The sequence below is a fragment of the Conger conger genome, chromosome 2 (genome assembly GCF_963514075.1).
Source record: "Conger conger chromosome 2, fConCon1.1, whole genome shotgun sequence".
NCBI lineage: Eukaryota > Metazoa > Chordata > Actinopteri > Anguilliformes > Congridae > Conger > Conger conger.
In genome coordinates, this window is record NC_083761.1 from 69,613,326 (window position 1) to 69,631,988 (window position 18,663).

Here is an 18,663-nt window from a genome sequence, read left to right on the forward strand (position 1 = left end):
GACCATAGGGGTCAAATGAAATGTTATTAAAACGATTATGACATGACAGCCGGCAGTAAATTAAAAGGGCCAGTTCTGTGCATTACACGTTAACATGGTTCTTTCACAGTTTTGTTTATTTCGAACAAATGACGTTACATTGGTGTAAATACAATCAGCAAGAAATATAATCAGAGGAACTGTAAACTGCATTACCACAAAGCCAGCAAAATGGTTGGCTGAGCACTTTTTATCCACTCCTTGAACTCACGCAGCCTCCGCTCTGGTCCCGTTCCTTCAACTTCACGTGATCGCGCGCCCACTACTCAGTGCGCGTTCCTGCAAAAAAGCGGAAAGCGGTACGGTAGTTAGCTAGTGGGGAGGCAGAAAAGAGAGAAAAAGAACGAAGGGCAACGAAGAACAAAATCATGGATTTTCTCATAGGTAGCCCGTTTTCCACACCGATCGGACAGCGAATAGGTATGCTAACTTATTATTTCTTCTACTTTAACTTGCTATAGAGCCAGTCAAACAGAGTTTACTACGTTACGTCTACATTTCGTCCCCTCATTCTTGTTCAGGTATTGCGAAGACGGATAGTTGGTAAAAATGACACACTTGGCAACCAAATTAAAAGCAAAAGTTAGAATATAAAAGTTAAGATGTGGTGTGAATTCACAAAAGTGGTTAAAGTTATTGATCGTTTACGGAAGACTTATTCAGTGACCGATGGCCTATACTACCAATAAGGCGATAGAGGCAGGCTTGGATGTTGGTAATCGTTCACTTGATTTGCGTAATTGGGTTAAGTGACAGGCGTCATGTCCAATAGAATTTGCAGATATCAAAAGTGGACGTAGTTCAGAAAAGCTCAGTTTTTCTGAACTTCCTCGTATTATGTGTGGCGTGATTTTGAAGTACATTTAATCTAAAATTGTCATTTGAAAATAAACGTATTTCAACGCTAAAATGATAAAAGGCTTGCTCCACCCATAGGCCTACCATTTATTGTCCCATCTTTTTCAAATGGTATTAATTTGACAAGAGATTAAATCGTTGTGCTAGTTAAAGAACTAAGGCCAGGGAACTTGAAGTGGTTGTGAGGAAATATCGACAGTTAACAGCTGCTTACCGAAAAAGCCATTTAAGGACCCGTGGACCAAGGGAAACAATTTGTTTGAGCTTAATACATAATTTCGGGAGACAAAGTGAGAGCGACTGTTTCAGTAGCCGTCTTATATCCGTGCTGCGCTAGTAATCTATTTGAACGTCCTCTACCTTCTATCTTCTGCCGATCCGTCCACCCTCTTTTTCAGATCAATGTGAGAAATATTTCAACTGCTAAGTTCAGACTGTGCGCAAAAGCAGCTGACAGTCACATGAAACAGTTGGGGGGGGCAGGGGGGGGGATATGGAGGGAATTAAGATCAGGGATATAGGAGGACTAACATAGAAGGACCTGCATTCAGAGCAGAGGAAGAGATGATCATTTATTTATTTTTCCCAGGGAGCAATACAGCGCATTTAAATGTTCAATTGTAAGCCATTACTTACAAATATTACCTAATTTATAAAGATATAATTTACACACATTGATGTATCCATGTTTAATGTACCAGAAAACATTTTACATTAACAACAGTTAAGTGAGAGCATCTTCGACATATGTTTATTGCACTAGAGGTTAAGGTTCCTTGGAGGACCTTGTACATAATGCAATGAGAACCTTTTACTGCCAGAATGCCAATTGAGCTATGGTACAACTGAAACATGGAACAAATCAACATTTTCTCAGAATTAGTCAGGACACACGAGAAGGGGCTGACATATAGGGCTTTCCTGGGTGTAGAGATGGACCCTTCCTGGGTGTAGAGATGCTGTCACAACATGGTGTTTTTAAACTGTGTTGTTTCACGCCATTTACCCTTGTTAGAACAAGCCACCAACAACACACTGCAGGTAGAGGACTGGGGACTCAACATGGAGATCTGTGACATCATCAATGAGACGGAAGAAGGGTATGACATTTTCTCAAATGCTTGTATTTCATTATAATTTCACTTCTTTTGTACTGTTATTGATTGTGTTTCCTTGTAGTCTTTTGTGAAAGCACATTTTTCACAACTGAGAATGTCAAATCTTGCAAGAGGTTTGTCGAATCCGTGTCCTTTGATATGGCTGCTATGGACAATTCTGTTGTAACTTGCATTTGTTAGCCCAAAAGATGCAGTCAAAGCAATAAAGAAGAAGATTGTGGGGAATAAGAATTTCAGAGAAGTCATGCTGGCACTAACTGTGAGTTTCACCGTATCTTCCTCTTATCTGTGTCTTCTCTCTTAGATTGTAGTGTCAGTATATCACGCAACATCTTCATAAACAGTGTACTCTCTTCTCCCTGTGTTTAAGGTACTGGAGGCATGTGTGAAGAACTGTGGACACAGGTTCCATGTTTTAGTGTCCACCAGAGAGTTTGTGGAGGGGGTTCTAGTCAGAGCCATTTTGCCCAAAAACAATCCCCCCATGCCCCTGCATGACAAAGTCCTGAGTCTCATACAGGTGTGTTGTACCCCTGTGTGTTGTAAACAGCACTCTTTATAGTTGTTAATGTTCTGTTTCACACACACATTGCCCTCCAACATCACCCCCCCCCCCCCCCCTTTGATTGAGATGAACTAATAAAGGTAACCTGCTATATTATTTGTTCAAGATTATGTTTTTTGAAATTTGTTTAATTTGGTCTTACGTCGCTGTTGGATGTATGGAACAGTGACATCATGCCGGACGTAGGGCTAATGAGAAAACGGCTCTAAATGCTACATCGTACCGGTGAATTTCATTTCACGGTGCAGGCGTGGCGGGGCGATGTCGAGTGTGTGCTAACTGGGGCGCACCTCTCCCTGTCCTCTCAGGCCTGGGCAGATGCATTCCGCAGCGCCCCCTCTCTGACGGGCGTCGTGTCCGTGTACGAGGACCTGAGGAGAAGGGGTCTGGAGTTCCCCATGACTGACCTGGACGCACTCTCCCCTATACACACACCGCACAGGGTACGGTTATCCCCCGGGTTGCCCCCTGTGGATGCTGCTGTTAGGCTTATTCTGCGTGTTCCCTGCTTATCGCCCAGCTCTCTCTGCTGTCTTCCTCAGAGTGTACCGGAAAATGAGCCATCTGTCACCACCACGCCTGCGCCCCCAGCTCCAACCCCTGCACCACCCCAGAATCCTGTTCCCCAGCCCCAGAGCACAGCGGGGCCACTCACCCTCTCGCCTGAACAGGTGACCTGGAGAAAAGCCTCTCAGAGCTTTTTAAAGTAACCCTTGACCTTTAAACCACTGAAGAGGCAGAATAAAGTTTCTCGTTCCTGGCCTTTTGTGAGATCGTTGTTACTTCTCTGACACTGTTTGCCTGTAATTGTACTATTATGTGTAATGCAATGCTTTTTGTTTAGATTTTTTTTCAAGATTGAATGGATGTTATTCACACTGATTTGCTGCTCAGTTGCAGAAGCTGAGAGCTGATTTGGATATTGTGCGGGGGAATCTTACTGTGATGTCAGAGATGCTGAACCAGCTGACTCCAGGCCACGCCCAGCAGTCTGACACCGAGTTGCTACAGGTCAGGCACTTTGAGTCTGCCACTGCACCACTGTGGGAGACAATCAGCGTGCAGTTAGAAACTGGGCATGCGCTGCGTTAACATATTGTGTTAACCATCCTCTCTCTCCTTCTCTCCCTCACTGCCCCTCTCTCTCTCTCCCTCCCTCCCTCCCTCCCTCCCCCCCTCTCTCTCTCTCTCTCTCTTTTTCTCAGTAGCAGTTGTACACTGTGTGCAGGCAGATGCAGGACAGAGTGGTGGAGCTGATCCCCAGACTTGCTGAAGAGGGACTGATAGAGGAGCTACTGGCAGTCAATGATGATCTCAACAACAACTTTCTCCGCTACCACAGGTACGCACATACACTACACGCACAGACACTGTACCATCTCTCTGCCATCGCTTACCACAGTGGGATGTCTGCCCATATGTGTGACACTTTTTTCTTTTTAACTCTGTCACGCATTAACAGATTTGAGAGACTTTCCAGTACACAAAATGTTGCCCAGCAGGTAAAGATACATATTTTTTTGTTTCAATTACAATTGTTCTGTACAGGAAAGTGTCTTTTATTTGGTGTTAACCTCTCCAAGCTACTTTATCCCAGATTCCCAGCGCCACCCCTGCAAATCGCATAGACCTCAGTCCTGTCAATCAGTCAGTGGCCACGGAGACTCCTGCCCCTCAGCCCATCTCCCAATCAGAAGTGAGGTCTTTGTCTAATGAGAAGGCCAACCCCAGTAAGTAGCTCTCACTGACTCTGGGCCTTATTGCTAAAGTGCTCTATGTTTGCAGCGTTAACCATCCCCTCCCCCTACCTCTCTCTCTCAGATGCCGGAGGTGATGATGACTTTGACATGTTTGCTCAGACCAGAGGCAGCTCTCTTGCTGATCAAAGAAAGAGGTTAGCCTGCTGCTAACAAAAGTTAGCTAATGTGACGTCTGCCATACAGGTGTCACAGTACCCGTATAATTCCATGCAAGCCTATTTGCTTAAATTACAGAATTGTATGTCCAGTGTGCAAAAGCAAACAAAATGCGTGTGTGTGTGTGTGTGTGCGTGTGTGTGTGCGTGTGCGTGTGCGTGTGCGTGTGCGTGTGCGTGTGCGTGTGCGTGTGCGTGTGTGTGTTTCAGTGTACGATATGAAGACCCCGGGGCAGTGGAGGGTTTGGCTGGAGCTCTGGACACTCGACTGCAGGTCACTGGAGCGGTCAGTACCCTGCTCTTTACATGGGGATAAGTACAGCGGCATGTTCTGGTGGCAATGATCTTTGAAAGACGTTCTCTGTTGTTATGTATTCAGTTCATTCATTCCCATATTAGTGCGGAAACCGAAAGTGGATCTTGGGGGGAAAAAAAAGAAAAAAAAAAAGAAAAAAATTTTTGAAAGTGAAAGTGTTCACACCAGTCACCCTCTGATGTCATTTTGTAAGTTATGGATGCTGTGGACGTCCGTCCGCATACTTTGTTGGCGGCTGTGAAATGGCCGTCACAGCGTCTCTCTCCTCTCTGTGCGCTCTCCCAGATCCCCTCGTCTCACAGCACTGCTCTGGAGGACGTGGACAAGTGGCTCTCCGCAGACGTGGTGAGGGCCTGCGGACTCCTTCCCTCTCTTCCACTCAGTGCGCCTTCACAGCCTGCACACCATGACCAAAGCACACGCGGCATGACCATGTACAATAGGTGCTGTCATTTCTAAACGCTTCATCTGATACGGATGAAAATAAATTATAATTAAAGTTGTATCCTTTTAAACTCAAAAGTGCTAGAGTAGAGAACCGAAATAACACAATAAATGTGTCACTGTCCAATGAATTATGGTGCTCAGTGTATATAATTCTGCTGTATGTTGCATTTCTGCTGTGCGATTTTAGTACCTTTGTCTACACACTTAAATTCCGTCGTCCTCTAATAACTTTACTTCCTGAGCAGGTGTGTTTCTTTCAGAATAGTAACAAAGAATTTGTCATTTTTTTAGGAAGTGAAGTCAGCAGATAATGAGGGGGTAACCAGTGAAGGTCAGTCAATATCATCATCATAATCATCTTTTCTTCAATTAAGTTTGTTCCTTGCCGTCTGGCTTATTTCTCATAGCCTCAGTCTCATGCGTTCATTATTTAAATGTAACATTTCCCAACCACCTTCTTGTTAGCCTCATCTCCCCCAATGGATAAGCCATTTCTCCTCTCTCAGTGCTTTTAACCCCATCTTTCCTTTTGTTTCAGAGTTTGACAAGTTTTTGGAGGAGAGGGCAAAGGTAGCCGATCACTACCCCAGCCGGCCGGACACAACCTCAGCTTCAACACGCTCTGCGCCGCAGTCCGCCCGGCAACATGAAAGGTCACATGACCAACTGTTTACACTCTAAGCAGCTGAAGGAAGGAGAGTGACTGATGGATGGACTGATCAAACATAGGAGCTGCTACACGCACAGGCACACACACACACACACACACACACACACACACGCACGCACGCACGCACGCACGCACACACACACACAACTGTATTAATTATTTTTTTTGTGTTATTAGTGGCTGTGTTATTCTTTTAACTACAAAAACAACTAAACATTGCTACCCTGATTTATTGGTACTTTTGATACTAGGCTGTCTGAATTATCCCTTCTTTATTACAATAAAAAGCTGGCTAATGGAAATCCATGGTACAATACATGAGATATGATGTACATAACATTAAATGGCGAAAGCACAATCAATATAGCATTGCATCGTCCACCTTCCAAATTGCCATCGCATTGTGATCCCACCCTCAGTAACAATGTGCCGCGTGAAGAGAAAATGCAAAATCATTGGCACTTTTCAAAAATGAAGTTACTGTGTGCTAATACAATGGAAATACACATAAGAACTATGTGTAAAAAAATGTACTGTGTAAATCAATAATAATGTGTCTGTTATTGTCAAAGGTTATTTGATATGTCTTAGGCATAAAAGGTATGAAGGATCAATGTTTATTTGATATTATATACTATAGTATTACTGTTACCATGAACAAAATGTTGTAATTGTTATTAAAAAGCAATCTTTGGGGATGCCATGTAGTTATTGTGTTTGGGACCGATGTCCCATAGAATAATATCTACTTTGCTTTGGCCGTGTGTTCAGGTCTGCTTATATGTGCTAATTGTGCCTTAATAAAATAAATGTGCTCCTCATCGCCTGGGCTCCTCAATTAGTATTTTCGTGCCATTGCCAATGTGTTGAGCTTGTGCCGAGGTGCTACGTAAAATACACCAACCGCGTTGAAGAAAGCGGGTGGAGCACTCGCTTAAAATTAAAGTGAATAAAAGTTTCAATTAAACATCAGAATGAATAACAGGTAAATGTATACATGTTACAAACACTATGACAGGGTTGCAAGACTTCAGTGATCGCTTGTCATTTTGCCTTGCTGGCATTCATCAGGGTGTAAGGACAGAGGCTTGATAAAGATTTGATTTACTTTTAAAGTAACGTTACACTGATGTAACAGTAAAATCATAAACAAAGATAACACCTGGAATTAATTAAACCAGAAAAAAAATCTGATAGTGGGATTATCTGTGTCAGTCATATTTATTCTCCGTCTCCCTATGAACAAAAGAGCAGGCATATTATTGCTTTTCAGCCTCTCCGTCTCCTCATATTCCTCAGGGAAAATTATTTTTTTGACCTGCCATCACTTGGCAGTAAACAGCAAAATCCTTGACTAAGGGAGTTAAAAGCGCTATACTACTAGCTAGCCATAGCTTTCACTGTTTTTCAGTTGATAGCAGCCAACTCTGTATGTTATTGTATTAGCATTCAAGGACGTCTGAATAGATAGCCTACACTTCATACAAAGGGACTACAAAACAGAGAAAGACACAGCGAAGGAGATTCCGAAGCAGACGCGGACACTGGAGGCGAAAGCTTGAGGCTATTAGTTGGAAAGAACCCGGCTACTCAAAACATATGTCAGAGAAGGCAACTTTTAGTTTAAGACTAAAGGGAAGGGAAGGAAAGACATTGGACGGAACACTGATACCAGGCGACAAACTGAAGGGGACGGTAACCAGTGCTCTGAACTTGAATAAAAAGAAATTCAGCGCATACGTTAAGGTCTAATTGGCAGCTAATACCACAATGAAGGTGTTCATGTATTCTGCTGGGAATGTCAGTGTTCTCTTCTGCTGGACATTTTTGGGTGTCTTTGCCAATCTACCAATGAATTCTATTTCGACAATACCAAAATATTACCAACGACCCACTGCTGAGACACCACCTGACCTCACGGACATAGAATCAGATTTTGCCTTTCTGCGGTCCAGACCTCATTCTCTCTCGTCCTTGCTGCCGGTTCGCCCTTACTCGTTGTCCATAAACGAAGAGGACTACCATTACTCGCCAAAACCAAAGGATCTGCGCCCTGCCCGGCTCCTCCGGGTGTTGGGCTCATCTTTCGACCCTTTCTGGATGTCAATCGACCGCCCCGCTGAGGCTATCTGGTCATCTGGCAGTGAGACCGAGCGAGCGGCGTTCCAAGACAGAGTTGTGTTACCTGGTTCACTGAGCAGCAGTTTCAATTTCACTGCATCTCCAGAACTATCCGAGGGCGCAGCTCGTTATCAACGAAAATTGGAAAAAGAAGCAGAAGACCTGGATTTAAGCCATTTCCCACCCGAATCCACTAGTTTTATTCGCGCGTGGCTGGTCCGCTCGGCCACATGTGAGCTCCGCTACCAATGGGTCAATTTGGGCTCCATCTTTTGGCCGCGCTGGTTACGTCACACTGACTGCGATGAAACCGGCAGTTCACGAAGCTGTTCCTTTCCCAGTGGAATGTCCTGTCGACGGGCACAAATAACACACATTAAAATCTTGGCCTGGCATTGTTGGGGTGGGGAGGACGGAGGGGGGAAGATATTTGGCACAGGGAGAGGGCTGGCTGGACCAAGTATAGGTGTATCGGGCAAGAGGTGTACATGGAGACAAGTACCTTACCCCGTGGTCACTGCTTGCAAATGCTCTTGTAAATAGAATCGTGGTCTGCGACGGTGTCCGACACAAGGGCGCAGCAGACTCCAAAAAGGGAATGCTTTTTTAAACCCAGCAACAATGTCTGACATGTACCGAACTGTCTGATTGTAGCCTGTTACTTTTATGTGTGTTCTAGCCTTACAAATTAAAGAAAATAAAACTCTTAAAAATGCAATCAGTTATATGGAATAAAAATAAAGAATCATGACAAACATTACTGAATTGATTTAGTAATCTAAATGCATGCATGTTTTTGCAGTAATAAACCTACTAAAAGCTTCCGTTCATCTTAATAGAAATATTTTTGTAATTTATTTTATGACTGGCAGACTATTCTTTTTTTTTTAAATAAATAAAATTCAAAAGCTTTTTGTGTTTCACCTCCTATTTGTGCAGTATTATTTGCGCAATTTGTAATGCATGTAAAAGTGATCACAGTAACCATGTTCTCTTCATGCAGTATCTGTCTGTAAGCTACATATGTACCATATTTGCATGTATATCTTGTTTTGCTAATCAATATAACCAACAAAGTGAAATGCAAATACTTCAAAGTAGAATCTCTGATATACTTTGCTTTATTTAATTTCATTTTTGGGGCGGCGTGTTGTCTGATCTAACAGAAACATGATATTTTATATAATCAAGTCATGGTGGTCTAATACAAAAGACATGTTTCCAGCCTCCCATGTGTTTCGATCTATTGTTTACTTCAAGCCAGCACACTGTCACCAGATTTCTGCAGTCTTCACCCTGGCTTGTCTCTCTCTCTCTTCCTACCACCATTTCAATAAAACAGGGCACTGCAACCCAAGCTCTGGAGTGCCACAGGATCTGCAGGTTGTTGTTCCTCAACTGAGGCAATTAAATAGTTAACTCAGCTCACCTGTTTTTTTTTTTTAATCTGAAATCACTGTACTGATTTTACTGATTAAAGAAAAATAAACAAACCATGTAGCTCTACAGGGCCTCGGCTGCAGACCCCAGTAATAGACGATTCTGGAGCCTGAGATAGCCTTATTTTCCGCTGGGCCCTTCAAGGTGTCATAGAGCTCTTATGCCATTGTGCTGACCTATGCTGTTTTTACATTCCCTCGCCCCGTCTAATGAATTCTTTCTGTTCTTGGAAAGACTTTGTTTTTGACCTTGTGTCTTTGACCAGTGGTCCTCTCCGTCTCTTCACTGAGATACACACTGTTGTTTTGTCTATGCCACTCTCCCTCTGTGTGGTGTTGATGTACATCATTCTTTACATAATTATTAGTAACACACTATGTTATTATGCATGTATTTCTGCTGTGTCTTCTTCTTACAGTTTTGTCTGGTCCTTGTAGCTCTGTTAAGCCAGGTCGCCAGCATTAATGTATCCAGGTCATGTTTGTTAAGCAGCACACCATCAGCGCCACATGGATATTGATTGTGCTTGAAGGACTAGTGAAAGGTGCCTATTCCAGGTCTCCACTGTGTAATGTCTGGTGAGCATTTGATTCAAAAATGTATACACACAAAAAAGGAAACTAAGTAATTTGAGGTTTATATTGCGCAAATAGGCAGTTTAAACCTGAGCAACTTAACATGAGAAAATCTAGTGTATGTCTTTAATGTTTTATTTTGTATTTATTCTTTATTTATCCAGTTAAGTCTTGCTGAGATAAAAATTTGTTTTTTTGAAGCCAGGAGGTTGCAGCGCAATGTATATATCTATAGATGACCAAACATTACTATGACAGTATACAAAAACAAGTGTTTAGTTGGGGAAATACTGATGCAATGAACACATGAAATCTTCATCCTCACTGTCAGGACGACCTCAACCCCCTCAAAGACCGGCAGTCAGTCAGTGGAGTGCTCAATGAGATACCATGTGTGGGTCCAGGGAAATACATGTCTCTGGGCTCAATCCAAATCTCTGAGTGAAATGTATATTAAGCCTAGTCTGTTAGTCTGTCTCAGTTCTTATTCTCTCAATGAATGCGATGTTAACTTCATTTCAATCAACCTAAAATGTATTATTCTTGTGGGATTCATAGATGTATAGCATATGTTAACTGTTAACTAGGGCCGATTTGCAATTAAACAACTGATAAATATGATGCCAATTCTCTGACATGACAACAATGAGTTACAAGAAAAAGACATCTAATAAGTAACATAAGAGCGATAGTCAAAATAACAATGATCAAGGTCTACCAAACTTGTTCTGTAGAGCTGGCAAATCTTTTAAAGTGAACAGTTTTCCCATTTTATGCATGCTTGTGTACATGTTCAATATGTGCTTAATGTACTTAAATCTTAAATAACATTGCGTATCTTTATCAAAAACAATCTTGACAAAATGGAGTGAACAGAAGTTGTTAAAGCTGTTACACTGACTAACCACCAGGTGGCGATATAAGCACAAAACCAGTTCTCTGGGCAAATTCATTTCTGTACCACCCTCTTCCCATTTTTACCGTTAAAAAAAAGAAATGGCTGAAAATAAGCTCTTGTATGTGTTGCCCCTTAAACATATTTTACCCAGGCTTGTTACCATTTGCTTTGACTTCATCTTTGTCGATAAATGGCTTACTTTTAGTACCCGTGGTTCACCCTACTGACGACTCCGCTGGCTGCAGTATGAAATCAATCCAAAGATTCGAGCCAAACAGTGAAACAAGCCCTGAAAATACACGCAGGTCTCTCATGTCCTGTAAACAGTTATCAGTACTGTGAGTTCCTCCCTTTGAACTCATTTGTCAGTTAAAATAACAAAAACAAGTTAAGCTCTTTATGGTGACCCAACTACCAATTGCCTTATTTTTTATGGAATAGGTTGAAGTCCACCTTACAAACAAATGGACCATATATAATGTAATATAACGCTTCACCTTGGGCCACAATACCAGTTTTGAGCCTTTCATCTGTATAATTTCCATACATGCTGTTAATGGAGACATGTTGTATTGCAGGCAAACTGCCTTTGCGATGGGCCTTAGCCATGATTAAGTCCTGAACCTCACACCCTGCCTGTGAAGGCAAGAACCTAGAAACTAGAGTTAATACACAAACTTGCAGGGGTAAAAAGCCAAATGGCTGTTTTTATAAGAAAATTTGCTTCAAGTTAACAACTCTGTTCTCTTGTGTTAAACCATCTGCACAGTGTTAGGATCCACCCTGGGCCCTCAAGCAAGGCTCTTAACCCCACATTGCTCCAGGGGGGATTGTCCCCTGCTTAGTCTAATCAACTTTAAATCACTTTGGATAAAAGTGTCAGCTAAAAATATATTATTGTTATTATCCCCCAAGTCTGCTTGGACACTGACCTGCTGAGTTGCTGGAAACATGGAGCTTGTTATGTAACTGTCAATGTTTCTCTCCATTGTGCTGCACTGCATGGGGGCTACCTGATCCCCTAATGTGTAAACCAGCCTTTAAATGTAGCTAACAATACATACACTACACAGTTCAATTTCAATAAAAAATATTTAATTAGAAATTGTTAATGCATGCACTGCATCCAGTCAAACAAACACAACATTCAGCAGAAAAGAAAATAACATTGCATAATATTCGATGAGATTATACTTCCCTATGTACATTTTGAAAATACTTTCATTGCATTTTTATTTCAGGCCTTAATAAAAGGTGTGAATCAAAATAACTCATTCATGTTTAACCAGATAAAATAATTAAAACACAAAATGTTTCATACAGTGTACTGAATTGGCAAAATTGGATTCCTATTATGGATATATAGATACAGTATAGAAGAGAATTGCACATTGTTCAAAAATGACAGTTTAAATTGCCGTTATTTATGTAGTGGAGCTACATGTAAAAAAGTGCTTGCTGGGTTATCAGTAAAAACTTTATAATCCCAATAAATAAGGGGTGTCCTATGCAAAGAATACAGCATTAATGCCCCTCAAAATATAGACCTTGCATATAACGCAGGGTACCACGTTTCCATTACCATTTCATCATTTACACATAATACCGTTTTAACTGGTAGACAGACAATTCCCAAAAAACATTTCAAAATGTGTACATTCCCACTCCGACTGTTGCCAAGGCAACGCACACTCCCAGGAGGAGGCGCAGAAGAGGTGAGGCAGAGAGCAGAGAGACGGGCAGTGTCTTGGCCAGCGCAGCGTCCCCTGGAAAGAGAGAGGCACAATATCAGGACATGCCTTAAGCTAATCATTCACACAGTAAGGATTTGGCACACTGTGTCCTGTGTGCTTGAATGAACAGCACAGTAAGTGTGTGCGCGTATGTGTATTTGTGTATCCGTGTGTGTGTGCACGCGCTTTTGTGTATGTGTGTATCCGTGCCTGTGTGCACATGTAGAGAACAGTAAGTGTGTGTGTGCGCGTTTGTGTATGTGTGTATCCGTGCGTGTGCACATTTACAGCACAGTAAGTGTGTGTGTGCGCGTATTTGTGTATGTGTGTACCATTGCGTGTGTGTACATGTACAGCACAGAATGTGCAGTAAGTGTTCTATTTTTGTCATCTGGTCACCCAGCAGGGAGATAAGGACAGACTCATAAGCATTTCACAACAGTGGCCTGGTTGGTCTTACCGTGAGAGATGTAGCCGTTGTGTGTTGCTTGTCTGTGTTGTGTGTTAGCGTCCTCTGTGACAATCAAAATACTCTGTATGTCATCAAAAACCTGCATCATTTAAAAAATAGAGAAAAAAATTGTTACATCAACAATGTTCATATGTATTCATGCCGCTTCATATAACTGGCCTCAACACATAAAGCTTTAATAAATAGTTGGTGACATGGAATCAATCAACACTTTATTTATATAGCACTTTTCATTTAAAAAAAGTGTAAAACAGTAAACCTGGTGTTGTCTTTGGAAGGTGGTCTGTATATGATATGCTTTATCATTTTAATATCTGTAGAACCTGCTCTCATTCTGTAGCCCTCTTTCGTTACTCTCCCTCCATGTCAACATGAAGACTCAACCTCACTGTTCTCCGTTCAGTCACTTTGCTCCTCTCCAAAGCCCTCATGTAGTGGGACTCACCTCGATGTTGCACTCAAAGGCGATGACGGCCTCCTTCAGCACTCCCTCCCTCTCCTCCTCGTTCAGCTCGATGCTGTTCATTCTGCTCCTGTACAGCTGCTTGAAGAGGTTGGGGCTGGTCACTCCGGGGAACGAGAAGAATGACAGACCCTCCCCACTGCGCAGCCCCAGGGACTTCTGGGTAATGCGTCCCAGGATCTGCCCACCTGACAGGTCACCCAGGTAACGGGTGTAAGCGTGGGCCACCAGGAAATGGGGATTTTCTTTGCCAACCTGAGAAACAGAGAAAGGGAGGTTTAATTACAATACTGAGTCTTGACAGCCACTGTAGATTGAGTAACAGTACAGCAGTAAAGATAGGCTACTGCACAGGGGTTAGCACCTTTCTCAGTCTCTGTGCATATCTGTGAGTAGCAGCTGGGACGATGACCCTCTCCCTCCAGTTCTGTCCATAAAAGTACTCCAGATCTTTCTCCAGTGACTCCAGCCGGGCCAGTTCCTGAGGGAAGTATATCGGTGCCACGCCTGGGTGAGAGGCGTTTGTGTCCAGCTCCTCTTCCAGGGCTCTGTAGATCTCATACAGGGAACACAGGAGCAGCTGCAGACAGAGGGGGAGGGAGGTTAATCTACTGCATAGTTAATGTGTATATAAACATTGACTCGCTGGAGAGTCATGTTAGCTGTACCATTCACAAACACCATTGTCATTCATCCCGATACTTATTCGTTCAAACTTACCTAAGTGTATATAACCACTCATGAATTAAACACTAAGCCAAAGCCTCGGGTGGACTATTGGCAGCTCACTGTACAGATTGTTATCGCTTGTCATCACCAACAACAATATATGCACATCCAAATTCACCACATCCCTGGGGTAAAAGCTTGACCAGCTTGAAATACCAGCTACCAGCTGCTGCAAAACATAGCTTGAGCTGGACAAACCATGTCGAGTATAGAGCTGGTCTAAATTATCATCCAACTTCCATTGATTTCAAAACCTAGCTTCAGCAGTTTTATTCAGCAGGGATGGTAAATTCAACTATGAGCAACACTGACTAACTCTCGAAGTGGCTCCCAAATGTTAGCAAATATTATTTGTGAAGAACAATCCTCCTGAGACCTGGCAGAAAATGTTTTTTTTATTTTATTTTTTTATTTTATTTACATAATTCAAGCGTCTTTCTTGGATTACAGAAAGACGTTGCAGTGAAAATATTTTCAAAATTTGTTATTTATTGTATGCTAATTGAATGTACCTTATAGTGTTAGGTTTCAGCATAGTACATGGTTCTTGAGACTAAGACCAGAAACTCATGTAATGTACATGGGACAAAAATGAACTGCAAGGACTTAGGAGGCTATTACCAAATTGTTTTGGTGATGAAATGATTACCTTATATTGTTGCAGGGATATATTTCCTCTCTGGTAGCTCAACATGAGTTCTGTGTTCTCAGCTCTGACGTGGCTGTCCTTGGTAACAGATTTAATCTGCTCTGACAGGTCACTGGGAAGAGACGGACGCAATGTTAGCACATTATATTAGCATAGTCTGGTTAGTCAGCACAGTGGTGAGCACAGCAGTTCAACAACAGAGTTAGCATTGATGAAAAAGAGAAGGAAGTAAAGGGGGGGGGGATCTGAGAGCAACACATAAGAGCCAGTTTACAGTCCCACGGGCACTGAAGAGGAACAGGTTGTTGCATTGGAGTAAGAGAGTGGACTGGAGTCCCTTACCTGTCTTTGCTCTGGACCTTTTCTGCCTGTGTGTGCTTCTCTGTCTCCACCTCTGTAATCAAGGAGAAGGACAGCATATTGATAAGAGTATAGATTGCATGCAGTGCAAACAGTATAGTGGATGCACATGCATTACATTTACTTCTGGGAACTATTTTATTGTGTTTTGTGTTTCATAAATCAGTCAAAGCCATGCTAGCCAGTGTTTTGCACATGATTGAATGTTGATCTTATTACCGTTAGCTTGGCGGATTTTGATGTCTGACACCTGTCTGTGGCGAACGTCAGTCTCCTTCTCAGTGACACCGTTGCGTAACAACATTCTCTGCAGGTCGTCGAAAACCTGCATTGGAAAACACAAAGCCTTAGTCTTTCCCATTAGGCTCAATCCTACAGAGGATAGAGGACAGAGGATAAACAGGATGCATAAGCTTGATCACATTACTATGAAGCAAGCCCTCAAAATGCAGAACACACAGGTTTAGTATGGCAAGCTACTGTATACCGTAAATGCCAATGATGTGGACACACCACAACCCCCACCTACGCTTCTCTCTCTTCCCTTTTCTTTCCCATCCAACAACATCTCCTTTCATTTTCTGTCCAGCATTTGACATTTAATCCGTGTTTCAGTACTATTCAGCACAATATTATTCTTACATCAAGCAACCGTCTCCACTCTTCTCCAAACCCATCCAGGACTTAAATATCTGTAGAACCTGCTCTCATTCTGTAGCCCTCTTTCGTTACTCTCCCTCCATTTCAACATGAAGACTCAACCTCACTGTTCTCCGTTCAGTCACTTTGCTCCTCTCCAAAGCCCTCATGCAGTGGGACTCACCTCGATGTTGCACTCGAAGGCGATGACGGCCTCCTTCAGCACTCCCTCCCTCTCCTCCTCATTCAGCTCGATGCTGTTCATTCTGCTCCTGTACAGCTGCTTGAAGAGGTTGGGGCTGGTCACTCCGGGGAACGAGAAGAATGACAGACCCTCCCCACTGCGCAGCCCCAGGGACTTCTGGGTAATGCGTCCCAGGATCTGCCCCCCTGACAGGTCACCCAGGTAACGGGTGTAAGCGTGGGCCACCAGGAAATGGGGATTTTCTTTGCCAACCTGAGAAACAGAGAAAGGGAGGTTTAATTACAATACTGAGTCTTGACAGCCACTGTAGATTGAGTAACAGTACAGCAGTAAAGATAGGCTACTGCACAGGGGTCAGCACCTTTCTCAGTCTCTGTGCATATCTGTGAGTAGCAGCTGGGACGATGACCCTCTCCCTCCAGTTCGGTCCATAAAAGTACTCCAGATCTTTCTCCAGTGACTCCAGCCGGGCCAGTTCCTGAGGGAAGTATATCGGTGCCACGCCTGGGTGAGAGGCGTTTGTGTCCAGCTCCTCTTCCAGGGCTCTGTAGATCTCATACAGGGAACACAGGAGCAGCTGCAGACAGAGGGGGAGGGAGGTTAATCTACTGCATAGTTAATGTGCATATAAACATTGACTCGCTGGAGTGTCATGTTAATGACATGAGAGCAAATAATGCTGACCAGATAGATATTAACGGAGTGGAGACACACTTTCACTCCAACAATGCAGTGTAAACTTACAGTAATAATTTGTATTCACCTAGAGATGTCTTCATTGTAAAAATAATTTAGCAACATAACCTATGAGAAGATAACTGCCCAGCTTAAAAATGAGTTTATGCACGTAGCTGTGAAGTTAAGAGTTCCACGTAGTTGATTACCTGATACTGTTGCAGGGATATCTGTCCTCTCTGGTAACTTAACATGAGTTCTGTGTTCTCAGCTCTCACATGGCTGTCCTTGGTAACAGATTTGATCTGTTCCGACAGGTCACTGGAAAGCAAAAGACATGGTGTGTTAGTACATTCTACTCAGTCAAGGCACAGAGTGACCAACTGTACACTGAGAGTGCAATGAGAGAGGGCTGCATATAGTACTCAGTTCATACTGTCTGGAAAGTTCAACATTAACACTGCAGTGACTTAGAGAGAGAGAGACAAAGATGCATTACCAGTCTGTGCTGTGCATATCCACAGTCTTGTTCTTCTTATCATTCTCCATCTCTGTAACCTAGAGCAGCAGATTTGTGGAAAAAAAAAAACAATGAACTAAACATAACACAAAAGCATAAGTGTAGCTCAGTATGGGTGCACCGCTGTCCTAAGAAGTAATACAAAATAAAATAAAATAACTATTTGCACATCTGTGTACTTACCTGTTGCTATGTTTGACAAGTGTTTCTATAAATCTGTGCTTTTCTGTCAGATTGGTGTATGTCGTCTTCCCGAGAACCCCTGTAGGTGAATGCAGTAAATCTCAGCAGTGTCTTGTCCATTTTATACTATGGTTCTCTCCGCCCCTCCCCCCTCCCACCCTTTCCCAGAGTGTAAAGAGAAGTACAAAAGAAGGGGGGCGGAGTGTGCTAAACATGATGGTGCAGATTTTTTTCCATATGGTGAGGGAGAAGGGAGGAAGGAGGGTGTTGAAATCTTGACTCAGTGAAATACGAAATCACATGACAGAGAACGTGCTGTTTAGTGTGCAGGATAGTGGTGTGGCGTTCCTTCTAAAATATATACGCTGGAACTGTCTGTGCCTGCATTAAAAAAATATTATTATATTTAAGAAACACCGTTTTCATTTGAAAGAATAGAATTTAAAGGAGCTTGGGCTGCCAAGTTATTACCCATATTTTAGAACTTGTTATTATCTGAAGTATATTATAGTTATGGCACACTCCTTACATTGGCATACAACTGTATTGTCATATACGCTCTTGCAAGAGAGCTATTGACATACCAGATGGAGACAAGGGAAGGACAAGGGAAGATCAGACCATGCATACATCTATTCGGATGATTCACTTTGTGAGATTTTACCCTACAGATGCAATGAACATATTGACAGAAACCTTAAAACAGGGTTAAAAGAAACCTTTAAGTGCTAGTAACACATGTAATGGATTGAGCTTTTAACAGATAAGATTTAATGATTTAAGGGACCTCTCAATACTAAAATAACGAACAAGAATGAGTCTCTAGCCACAATGCTGATGACAGGCATGGCCTCTGAGATACAGGCATGTATCCTAGTACCAGGCATACACATCAGGCCTGCTCTGGCTTTGCAAGCGTCTAAAGCACCTTTCCTGTCTCTCTTTACAAAATGTCCAGATTTTCTACGGTATTATGTAAAGTGGCGGCACGGATGGTGCAGTGGGTAGCACTGCTGCCTCACAGTAGGGAGGTCCTGGGTTCGAATCCCCGTCGTGCGGGGACTCTCTGTGCA

At 42.7% G+C, this 18,663-nt stretch overlaps 3 protein-coding genes across 4 annotated transcripts; 2 read left to right on the forward strand and 1 right to left on the reverse strand.

The window, feature by feature from the left end:
• The first annotated feature begins 280 nt into the window (after nucleotides 1-280).
• On the forward strand, nucleotides 281-6,749 carry LOC133118249 (target of Myb1 membrane trafficking protein-like). Of its 2 annotated transcripts, none has more exons than XM_061228088.1 (15): nucleotides 281-459; nucleotides 1,913-1,997; nucleotides 2,196-2,274; nucleotides 2,386-2,535; nucleotides 2,889-3,023; nucleotides 3,123-3,251; nucleotides 3,475-3,591; nucleotides 3,789-3,922; nucleotides 4,043-4,082; nucleotides 4,178-4,310; nucleotides 4,402-4,474; nucleotides 4,706-4,781; nucleotides 5,097-5,156; nucleotides 5,550-5,589; nucleotides 5,797-6,749. In XM_061228088.1, exons 1-15 carry the CDS (start codon nucleotides 408-410, stop codon nucleotides 5,937-5,939), a joined length of 1,446 nt encoding a protein of 481 aa, XP_061084072.1. In that variant the 5' UTR covers nucleotides 281-407; the 3' UTR covers nucleotides 5,940-6,749. The 2 variants fall into 2 exon arrangements, with proteins under 2 accessions (XP_061084072.1, XP_061084080.1); XM_061228096.1 differs by having other exon boundaries at nucleotides 3,792-3,922.
• A 153-nt stretch (nucleotides 6,750-6,902) lies between these two features.
• Nucleotides 6,903-8,592, forward strand: LOC133121291 (noggin-2-like). Its single transcript, XM_061230495.1, has 3 exons — nucleotides 6,903-6,913; nucleotides 7,884-8,125; nucleotides 8,156-8,592. Exons 1-3 carry the CDS (start codon nucleotides 6,903-6,905, stop codon nucleotides 8,590-8,592), a joined length of 690 nt encoding a protein of 229 aa, XP_061086479.1.
• A 3,448-nt stretch (nucleotides 8,593-12,040) lies between these two features.
• On the reverse strand, nucleotides 12,041-17,708 carry LOC133122140 (uncharacterized). The gene is made up of 12 exons (XM_061231883.1): nucleotides 17,591-17,708; nucleotides 17,387-17,445; nucleotides 17,097-17,208; nucleotides 16,574-16,789; nucleotides 16,192-16,464; nucleotides 15,588-15,693; nucleotides 15,351-15,402; nucleotides 15,009-15,120; nucleotides 13,995-14,210; nucleotides 13,613-13,885; nucleotides 13,156-13,246; nucleotides 12,041-12,728 (listed from the first exon to the last, which is right to left on the reverse strand). Exons 2-12 carry the CDS (start codon nucleotides 17,434-17,436, stop codon nucleotides 12,607-12,609), a joined length of 1,623 nt encoding a protein of 540 aa, XP_061087867.1. The 5' UTR covers nucleotides 17,437-17,445; nucleotides 17,591-17,708; the 3' UTR covers nucleotides 12,041-12,606.
• Nucleotides 17,709-18,663: the final 955 nt, after the last annotated feature.

Bases quoted from the DNA above. Each gene is read 5' to 3' on its own strand.
- LOC133118249 (XM_061228088.1), top strand. From the start codon at position 408: ATGGATTTTCTCATAGGTAGCCCGTTTTCCACACCGATCGGACAGCGA. The intron at 4,782-5,096 runs GTCAGTACCCTG...GCGCTCTCCCAG, and splicing joins GACTGCAGGTCACTGGAGCG to ATCCCCTCGTCTCACAGCAC. The intron at 5,590-5,796 runs GTCAGTCAATAT...CTTTTGTTTCAG, and splicing joins TGAGGGGGTAACCAGTGAAG to AGTTTGACAAGTTTTTGGAG.
- LOC133121291 (XM_061230495.1), top strand. The intron at 8,126-8,155 runs GCAGCAGTTTCA...CTGCATCTCCAG, and splicing joins TGTGTTACCTGGTTCACTGA to AACTATCCGAGGGCGCAGCT.
- LOC133122140 (XM_061231883.1), bottom strand. From the start codon at position 17,436: ATGGAGAATGATAAGAAGAACAAGACTGTGGATATGCACAGCACAGAC. The intron at 16,790-17,096 runs GTAATCAACTAC...CTCTGTCTGCAG, and splicing joins TATCCCTGCAACAGTATCAG to CTGCTCCTGTGTTCCCTGTA. The intron at 13,886-13,994 runs GTGCTAACCCCT...TCTGTTTCTCAG, and splicing joins ATGCACAGAGACTGAGAAAG to GTTGGCAAAGAAAATCCCCA.